Here is a 10,378-nt window from a genome sequence, read left to right as displayed (position 1 = left end):
ACAATTTGTTGATTCCGATTAAAAATTGTCGTTCAGATGGTTAAAAGGACTAAAAGTGAAAAAAAAATCAAGGTCAAAGACTAAAAGTGGAAAAAATCAAGGTCAAAAACTAAAAGTGAAAAAAAAAAAAATCAAAGTCAAGCACATCAAAAGTGGAAAAAACTCTTATTATTTTTTATTATTTTGTTTGTTTGTTTGTTTTTGTTTTTGTTGTTGTTGTTGTTGTTTGTTTTTTTTTTTTTAAAGAAAAGTGGGCCAGATTGACAACTTCTGTAAAACAGGGGCTACGTGGTAAATTCAGTTCCGGCACAAAGGGCTACAACGATTTCCGCCATGGCCGTAGCTCATTGCTTCTTTGATTGTGTATTTCCCCTCAGCTCCGCGCTCCGGCTTCCTCTGCTTATCCCCGCAAACGAGACTGAGAGATTCATATACTCCGGCCTCCTCCAATCCTGCCTGCGAACCAGACGGAGGGATATGTAGAGATGCTAGGGATTTCATACGGAGAGTTGTTTCTCTTGCTCGGAGCTACCGCCGCTTTAATTGGTACTCTTCTTCTTCTGTATCCATTTCTGGTATATCTAATTTTTCAATTTAGTTCGGACATTCCCCTCGCTGATACCTAAAACCTATTACTCCTCTCGAGATTGTTAATTGAGTAGCTTTTATGGCCTCTTTTTGGATTGACTTTCTCTTATTCTTTCTGCGTTGAATTTAAATGCTGAGCTAGGGTTTTGATGTGTTAGGACCTAAGGACCTTCCAATCCTAGCCAGAACGGCCGGAAGGTTATCTGGCCGTGCTATTGGCTATGTTCAAATGGCGCGCGGTCAATTCGAGAGTGTCATGCAGCAAACTCAAGCTCGACAGGTTCTCCATTTTTGTATTTTTACTCTCTGCGCACTCTTACTGATCAATGGATATAGATGGATGCTTGAATATCGTTTGCTTATTGCATATTGTTGGATAGGATGAACCATGAAAGCAAAGTGCATTGTAGTCATTTTAAGGTTCTTCGTCATGGTCATGTTCTTTCACAAGCTCAATTCAATAGAAACAATGTGTGTGTGTGTGTGTGTATATATATATCCACCTTTCCTGCTAACATGCAAACTACCTTTTTTGCAAATTGTAATGGCTGATTGTGCATTTTGGAAACACGTGTTTCTGTATTTACTTTTGTATTTAGGATTGTGCATCATGTAATGCCTTTTGTACAGTTTTTTATTTGATCCTGCCTATATATAAATATAAATTTGTCATAATGTGTGTTTATGCTTTTTAATTGAAGCTTTATTGTGTTTGTATTTATGTGGGGGAGAAGGGGGTACATGCCCCTTAAACTTATTGGCCCATTTGATTTAATGCATATTTCTGTGTATGATGATGATCTTTTCTCTGGACTTATTATTGAAGGTACATAAAGAACTTCAAGATACAATTGCTCAATTAGAAGCCATAAAACATGAAATCCGGACTATTTCTTTCATGAATCCTGGTCCATTAACCACAAGACTTGTAGACAACATCAACAATATACCTGCAGCTGGAGCTGGTATACAATTGGACAAAATTCTAACACCTTTGCTTTCTGCTTATTCTTCTTTGAGTTTCTGATTTATTTTCTTTCAAGATATAGTGGAAACTGGACCTGAAAAAGCTGATAATGAGGAGGGCACAACAGTGGCCATTACACCCAAGGTTAATATCATCTTCTAGTGTCTATGTGGAGTACTAATTTTACCTTTCTTTTCAAATGAAATGATTTGTGTATCTATACTTGCAGGATCAAGACCCAAAGGCCTCAACATCTTCTGATATGCACAGCCAAGCAACTGCTTATGCAAAATTGGCAGAAATCACATCAGCAAATGTTGGGTCTGTAAATAGCGAAGCTCTCAATGAGCTTATTGATGAATCTGGTAACCTTGTACTTCCAGTCTCTGCTAAAAGTGCAGGGTTGTTGCCTGATCACAAAGGTAAAAACTATTTCTGTGCTGTATTGAATATTCTAATTTGGTCTTCAACTCTTCATTGTGCACCATTAATGATTAACCACATTTTGGCTTCAAAAAGCAACTTTTTTTAATGCGCATCTGCATACTGAAAGTAGTTCCTATAAAGTTAAATGTTGACATCCTTCATTATCTTAAAAGATATCTTTTCCTCTGCATGGACAATATATGGTTTGCTCTTCCTGTGCAATGCATATCCAGGATTTTAGTGCCCAGTGATGTACATTATCAATTGTTTACCAAAATTATTTTAGACATAACTGAGTTCTCCCTTGTTATTTTTCATCCCTTTCTGAAGCTGAAGTGAAGGGATCTGACATTGTATTAGAAGCTATTCTAGAGGCAGATGTGGCACAAAATGCAAAGAAGTTTTTCGTACAGTCCCAAAACCAAATTAAATATGAATGAGAGGTACATAACTGACTATGCATTCTAATAGCATTTCTGTTCAACTATTTGATTGTGTGCCATCATCTTCTGCCAGCTTTATAAAGGTCTTTAACTTGCAAAACTGTTCCTCATAAAGTAGTTATATGCTATGGAATTCTTATGTGTCTGTCAACAAAATGACCCTTTGCATTGAGCCATGAATATAATTCACCTTTTCAATTCATGATATTTCTTACTATCATCTTATTGAAAGAAATAATATTTAACCCTTTAAGAAAGTGAAGGTTCTATCAGAAGGGTAGTTGTAAAAAGCCATAGGCAGCTTAGATCTAGTTTAAAAAAGCATTTTGCTACACATTAATGTTGTCAAGGCATGCTCCCTTGCTTTGATGACCTGCAATTCACTTGGCCCCCCTGTGTGGTCCATTCCATCAACTGAAAGTTACCCATAATGAGTTAATGACTGTTGTTTTAATCATTTTTTGGGTGCATTCCAGCTTCGTTTCTGTCCCCCCAATCAAAACCGTGATTTCAGAATCTTCATTTATTGGTTGTTACATAGAGATAGATGTGGCGTTCTGATTTCTATGCTGGAAGGGACCAAACTATTTCCATGGGAAGCTATTTCTTTTGGTTTTGACATGGTAAAAATAGCTTATAATGTCTGTTCATTTGCCCACATATTGGTCCCTGACATGTAGAGCTTAGTGTACATTGTGGGATTTGCTTCTCATGAATACTCTTAAAGTACCATAGATTTTGTATCTGTTACAGTAAACCTCGATAGCTCACTGAATTTGAAATTAATTTGCCCCACTATCATAGCTCTTTAATTGTAGTGTCTGTGTAAAGCTCTAATCAATAGCTTCTGGAATTTGGTGGAGAATTGACTTTTAGCCCCATTATGTGCTGTAGGTTATTGACCTCCTCTGATTGGCACAAGCAATCCATTAAACCAGAGCAGTATATAATGGGAAATGATTGGCATTCACTGAAGAGTAAAAACACATTTCGAGTCAAAATATATCATGATTGGTTGATTCTCAAATCAGCATCGGTGCTGCTTGTATCAGGTACAAAGTTTAACGTTGTATTTGGTATACGAGACACCGTGCTGATCAGCATTTTAGAAATTTCGTTACTTCATACTATAATGTTAGCATATTAACTTGAGGTTTAACTAGGAAGAGTTTTTGTTTTTGTTTTTGGAAGGGTGTTAAAGTAAATAGCAAATAATAAAGAGAAATTAAAATATAAATGATTGAAATGGTGAGGTCTACATGTTTTTCTTTTTAGCTGCGGAATTGGGTTTGTCGTATGTGATGGGGTACGTGTTGTGCGAATATTGTGTGGAGAGTGGTCCATAGCCCCATCTCCATAACAAACTCACATTTCAAGTTTGCTTCCACTTCTGTCAATCACTCATTCTCTCTTTCCTTCATTTTTGTTTTTGTTTTTGTTTTTTTTGAAACAAATTTTCAACACTTAACTACATTCTACTACCTACTTATTATACACTAACACATTCAAAACTTAACTCACATTGCCCGTTGAGGATAAATAAAATGGTTTCAAGTTTTGAGGATTTAAATGTTTAGTTGAAATGAACGTTAGTATTCGAACATCAAGTCTAATATGCCTACAAATTAAATTGCAATAATTTGAAACTTTCATCACGACAAAATGTTTGAAGCGAAAATCAAACTAAAAATGCATCGTTTAGTTCAAATGTTCAATGGTGCAAACTGCAGAACCAGCCTAACAGAAACATATCTCGTGATTTATCAAAAAAAAAAAGAAAAAAAAGAAACATATCTCGTGATTTACCAAAAAAAAAAGAAACATATCTTGTGATTTATCTCATATACACGACATTAGAATGAGACCATAGAGATCTTCGGAATTGGAATCAACTTTTTTTTAAAAAAAAAAAATAAAAAAATGAATTAAGAATGTATACCTCACAAACTAATCATGATATTATTTCACACAAGAGTGTTAGGCTGTATTTAATACTCAAGTAATGCGAATTTTCAAAAGTAATGGTAACTCAGTGATCTTTCTTCTCAAACTTCACATCTGTGAGTCTGTGACCGACTGAGCTACCCATGCGGGTGAGAAACCATAAATGAAATTTATATTAAATTATTCGTTACAAACTTTTATTTATTTATTTAATTTGCATTTTGCGTTGTGCATTATATTGTTTGTCAATCTTAGAAAATGAGATTTGACTTTAATCCATCAATATCATGATATGCATGTGGAAACAATTATTAACAAAGAAGATAAGCTTTTCTTTTTTAGTAAAAGGTTTCGCAAACTTCAAGTTGTTAATCTCATGATTTGTTTAGGCTGTAATTAACTAATTAACTAATTAATTAATTGTTGTGTAAATGTCTTTTCAATTGTCTAATATGTGCCCCTCTCTATGTTGAAAATCATAATGGCTTATTAGAATTCATTGACTGCCTTTTTTTTATCTACTCCATACTTTTCCGATCAAGATAACACTTGATGTAGTCTGCACATCAGATCACTTCAAGTCCACTCATCTCTTATACGGAGTAATTTAAACGCCCAAAACATTGTTTCAACATGAATTCTTGAATTTGAATATGAAAATTTGACGTTATTGTCAAGTTTGACATATAAGTTTGTGGTTATAATTAAGTTGAGCGAAATTTTTATTTTGATATGTCGGGGGTGAAGTGAACCAATTTTGGCCCCTATATGAATTTTGCTCATAAAGTTGTTTATTTATGTTTAGCTTATTGTTCATTGAGTGAGCCGAAGACAAATCAAATAGGAAACTCTAATTTCGAGAGAACATTATGATGATGACTCATAAAGGAAAACGTAATTTGTTTAACTTTTATATCATCTGACGTGATTTAATTAACAGTTTCACAACTTTTGTATTTTTCAATTACATACGAATTAATTGATTTTATAATGGATTTTTTAAAACAAATACGGTATATCAAATGGTATTGAATTCGGTACAAATAATACTGACAAATTACATGGATATTGTAGTAATATATAAAATATGACCCTTAAAGGTTAAATCTCCAACCCCAAGGGTCTCCCACGCCTCGACAAAGCATATGATGTAAATCATGGTAATTCAACCGAACCATAGATACTAGACCTTTTGCTTACTGTGCACAAGCAATACAAGAAGCCCCCTCACTTTGAGAGGTTGCTCCCACACTACTACCACTGGTGAGACTCGATTCCTAGTCTTTGTTCCCAAATTTCACCCATGTGACCAGTTGAACTGCCCATGCGGGCAAGAGTATAACTTTACAAAACATAAAGTACACTTTATAGAGTATAAAGTACACGGATGACAAACGACAACCCTAACAAAGTTAGTTAAGTAGTTGACTTGGTAACCACAAAGTTTCAAATTTGACTCCAAGTGAAAATTGCATGTTATTAGCTTTCTTGGTTTGAGTTGGTCAGCTACTAATTTACTAGTACGTTTTTAGAAGTGCATGTTTTCTTGTAAATAAAGAGTGATACATTTTCACAAGAAAACCAAAGAAAACATACATGGGTTAGGTGGAAACCTAAAGGAAAAAAAGGGAAATCTTATGATGGAATAAGGAGAAGATTTGGATGGGGACCATGGTTATGTATGAAAACATATAAAACACAAAAGAGGGCCACACAAGAAATTGAGTCCTAGCCTTTTGTCTTGTTGTAGCATTCCATCTATATTATATTCTCTCTCTGCAGCCATCCATATATGTCCCAAAGCAAAGGATATGATGGATCCAATTAACCTCTCACAAGCTAAGCTAGTCTTTCAATTCCCCCCTCTCCTACAATCTACAAATCCATGGCTGCTTTAGAGGCTGCAGATCCCATCCCCCCATCACTTCTTTTCTTTGTGTCTGCCATGTGTGCCCACTCAACCTTCCCATCACTTTCACATTGCACCTTCATGTTTCTTTGCCCATTTATTGCTTTCATCATAATCTCACATGGCCCATATGGTATGCTCTTCCTTTTTTCAAATTTTCACACTTCGACACGAATTAGCTAGCGTGCTTTCTTAGTATTTAAGACATGTTATCAATTCTAAACCATTGACGTAATTCAAACAGTTGACGTGATTGTGTAATATTTGATCTAAGATAGATTTTATATATAAAATCTTAAGAGATCTGATCTAATAGCTTTCTAACCTAGATTGACCATCTAATCACATTCCATATATTATTGTTATTTACATAATTTTAGATATTTTTTAAAATTTGGTTTAGGAACTTTTTCTTTGAAAATAAAAAAGAAAAGAAGAATCAATTTACCAGTACTCTTTTTCTGAAAATGGCATTTCATACTGTCCAACCGAAGAAATAAAGTTTGGATTGGGTTGCGCTAATCTGATAGCAAAAGTGGAGATGCGGGGTATCGATCCCCGTACCTCTCGCATGCTAAGCGAGCACTCTACCATCTGAGCTACATCCCCATTTATTTAAGGTTTTGTTAAATATTTTGTTAGACATATTAGAGCAGTTGATCAAACTTTCACCATTCAAGATCGTAACTGTACATATTTTATGTTTAATTTCACAACCGTAAAAATTCAATTATCTATTTGACAATGTTTTTATACGCACAGAGTAATAATTAAGTAATGCAACTCTAAAATTATATATGACCGTTTTTATGTACGAAAAAGCTTGTAATCATTGTTTGAAAGTGTATTTTATGTGAAAAATTATATTAATCTTTGATCAGACAAAAGACAAAATTAACAAATATTTTGATTCTCAATCCAACAATTGATTATTATCTTTGATTCTTTGAAATATTATCCCTATAACGAAACACATGTTTGAAAACTAATGTTTTCACAGTAAGCCCTATTCTAGTCAACCCAACCACCACTTTATCCTGAACCTACCCCTAAGTAGCAAATCAATTCATAGATCTTAGTGGGGGAAGTGAAACCAAAATGACAAGAGGAAGGGGATGGTTTTAAGACCATCTTTATCAATGGAATTATTTCACGGTTATCAATTTGTAAGTGTGATTAGAAAAGAGAAAATGTGAGAAGATGGAAAAAAATAAATCTCATATTAAAAAAAAAAATTAAATGTGTCAGGCGTGCCGCATAGGCGGCTGCTGCTGCTGTGCGCGTTGGTGGTGGTACAATGATTTGTCAGCTTTCACTGTAGCGCCCAGCGTGCCACATGGGCTGCTGCCGCTGTGCGCGTTGGTGGTGGTACAATGATTTGTCAGCTTTCACTATAGTACATATGAACCTTTCATTTGCGGAGGCTTCCTTCATCCCCTCTCTCCTCTCCTCTCTCATGCCACTTGGATTATTTTCTGACATAAACCTCTCAAATAACCACAGATATTGATGCTCTAATTGCTTGGTGGTGTGTGTTACACATGTATTTATACACTAAAATAAATAAACTATAAACGACATGAATTATATGAAAAAAATCGTTGGTATAAACAATAAAAATTATATTCATCTTAACTGTAATCGTTTCCTATTTTCTTTTTAGACATAATAATATTGAAAGTTACGTTGTGGTATCGAAATCTTTCTTATATATAGTTTTACTAAACTACATAAATAGGTCAATTCTTGAACATATTATTTCATTGCAGGTCTGTTTCATTTTATTAAGATATCTTAATTGTATCACTTTGTTTTAAAAATATATTTCAATATATAATATTTAAAGTATAATAATTCACAACTATTAATCATGTTATATATTATAATCTCCTTAGTAGTGGGATTGCAAACATGAAACAATCCCTTGGGGAAGTTTCCAACATTGTTTACTTTATCATTCCTTTCATTACTTTTGACTACAAATCTAATAAGTTATAATCCTCTAAGAAACTTTAAGATCATTAGGCTACTAATCTTTCACAACATCATCATTAGTCTCAAAAATTAAACATATAAAATTGTTAATCCAATTTTATTCATATCATACCACTTACTCTCACTCTATTTTTACATATATCCAACCCTAATAACCAGACTATATATGTACTATCTATTTAAACAATAATGGCGTGATTTGACCATTTTTTTTTCGGGTGACAATGAAAATCCACTGTCACTATCCAATAGTGTGTATTAGGTAAACTTTGTTTTTGTGTAATAGTATACAAATCACACAAAAGAGAAACTCTACTAAAGAGATCTTGTACGATGGACTCAATCGAGAGGGTACACTGTTGGTCTTATTTTTGTGGCTAGTGTTGCAAATTTACATACTCAAATTAAATTTGAGACAAGTGTGGTTTGTGGGGGAGGGGGACAATATATAGTTGAAACCACAATGAGTCTCACTTTATACATGGAAGAATATAATGTATGTTAAGATACAATTATTGTTACATTGTGATGCGATGGTATATCGATTCTTTAAGGAATACAAAAATGATATTTAAGTTAGGGTCAAACTGCTATTATTGAGTTAGTTTTTGTGGTAAAATTAGAATCTTAACTGAGTGTTTATCATTTGATGCTTTCATTAAGATGTCGATGCCTAACTTAGGAAACGGCTACATGATGTGGTCAATGATATGATCCAACATCGACTCCTTTAAATATGATGCTAGTAAGTATGCTAATTGGTTGATGATGAATGTTGAATGTCAAGCCCTTATAGCTTGGTCTTTAAATCCTTAACGGTTCACTAGGCAACTTGTGTCCGTTTTTGTTGGGGGTTGTTATTGGAGTTATACTCCGTTTGGTAAAGTTTATAACTTATTTTAAATTACAAATAAACTAAATTCTATTTATTATGGAGCTTAAAATAATAGTTTATTTTGAAACGCTCCTCCAAGTAGCGTTCCAAAATAAGCTACAACTTTTAACATTTTTTTCCTTTTTTATATTTATTAAATCACAAAAATGACACAATTTATCTTTTTTAATCAAAACCATAATATCTATTTTTTTTTCTAAACACTCTTCCCCTCCCAGTTCTTTACCGTATGCGTATTTTTTCTAAACATTCTTCTCCTTTCAGGGGAGACAATATCACCCTTGCGTTGTAATCATCCAAAGTAATCAAGCTCCTTTTTTATAATTAAATCAGAGTAATGTGTGTGTGCGTGTGTACTATGATCATTCAACGCCACATATATTCATATATTTCGTTATCATTCAATGCATATGACACTACAGCAATGTTTATATTATGTGATCACAGATATTGTAATATTGTAAAATCCTTTTTATGTCTTTTTTACACTTATCATCTTATTCAACATCTAATTTACCAAACACTTTAATTTCAATCAATTAGCTTATTATTAGCTACTATCTTTTCAGCTATGTGTGCCAATCAGAGCACTAGTATAAATTTACTTGTTTCATTTTGTTTTTTGAGTATAAAGAAGTATATAAATATTAAATTTTTAATAAGAAATTGTAAATATTAATTCAATCCCAGATCAGAGATGTTGACAACCAAAATTAGTTACTAAACCACTATTATAGGTAGTTCCTTAATCATTATATTTATCATTAATTTCGAATATAATAATAGTACGGAGAAAAAAAAAATGTCCTTCCTTATCTTATTCTATTTTATCCTTCAATTACATTTTTTTCTTTTTAAATTTTCAGGCCGTCAAATCAAATGTATGGAAATAGATAGATACGGTGTACATGTGGGAAAAGGAATATGGCATCTTATAATTCAAAAGTAGGTAGTAGACTAGTAGGCCAAACTAACATAAATCTTTTTATATATATCAAAAATAAAATATTTAGGTTGTCCGTGAATGATTGAATATCTAGCTATTGGAGTTAAATTAGTTAATTATAATTTATAAGTTTCAACTTTCTCATGTTTTAAAGACATGTTAAACTTCGTGAGTGTGACTTAAACTGAATATGAAATTCGTATGCAAAAATATCATGGAGTTTTTTTTTTTTTTTTTTTTTTTTTTTTTTTTTTTTTTTTTTTTT

The 10,378-nt window shown here is 33.1% G+C and overlaps 1 protein-coding gene and 1 non-coding gene across 4 annotated transcripts; one reads left to right on the top strand and one right to left on the bottom strand.

Annotated features, from left to right (window-relative positions):
* The first annotated feature begins 327 nt into the window (after window positions 1-327).
* On the top strand, window positions 328-3,821 carry LOC116024762 (sec-independent protein translocase protein TatB). 3 transcript variants are annotated; one of them, XM_031265750.1, is made up of 7 exons: window positions 328-546; window positions 747-868; window positions 1,415-1,553; window positions 1,632-1,699; window positions 1,785-1,977; window positions 2,312-2,424; window positions 2,901-3,241. In XM_031265750.1, the coding sequence occupies exons 1-6, from the start codon at window positions 486-488 to the stop codon at window positions 2,419-2,421; spliced, it is 693 nt and encodes a 230-aa protein (XP_031121610.1). In that variant the 5' UTR covers window positions 328-485; the 3' UTR covers window positions 2,422-2,424; window positions 2,901-3,241. The 3 variants fall into 3 exon arrangements, with proteins under 3 accessions (XP_031121610.1, XP_031121609.1, XP_031121611.1); XM_031265749.1 differs by lacking the exon at window positions 2,901-3,241 and adding an exon at window positions 3,319-3,821 and having other exon boundaries at window positions 330-546; XM_031265751.1 differs by lacking the exon at window positions 2,901-3,241 and adding an exon at window positions 3,319-3,821 and having other exon boundaries at window positions 333-546; window positions 1,638-1,699.
* Window positions 3,822-6,813: 2,992 nt separating this feature from the next.
* On the bottom strand, window positions 6,814-6,886 carry TRNAA-AGC. The gene has a single exon. It is a non-coding gene; the product is annotated as a tRNA-Ala (tRNA).
* Window positions 6,887-10,378: the final 3,492 nt, after the last annotated feature.

Source organism: Ipomoea triloba, chromosome 7, assembly GCF_003576645.1.
Source record: "Ipomoea triloba cultivar NCNSP0323 chromosome 7, ASM357664v1".
Taxonomy (NCBI): Eukaryota; Viridiplantae; Streptophyta; class Magnoliopsida; order Solanales; family Convolvulaceae; genus Ipomoea; species Ipomoea triloba.
This window is presented reverse-complemented; position numbering and strand designations above follow the sequence as displayed.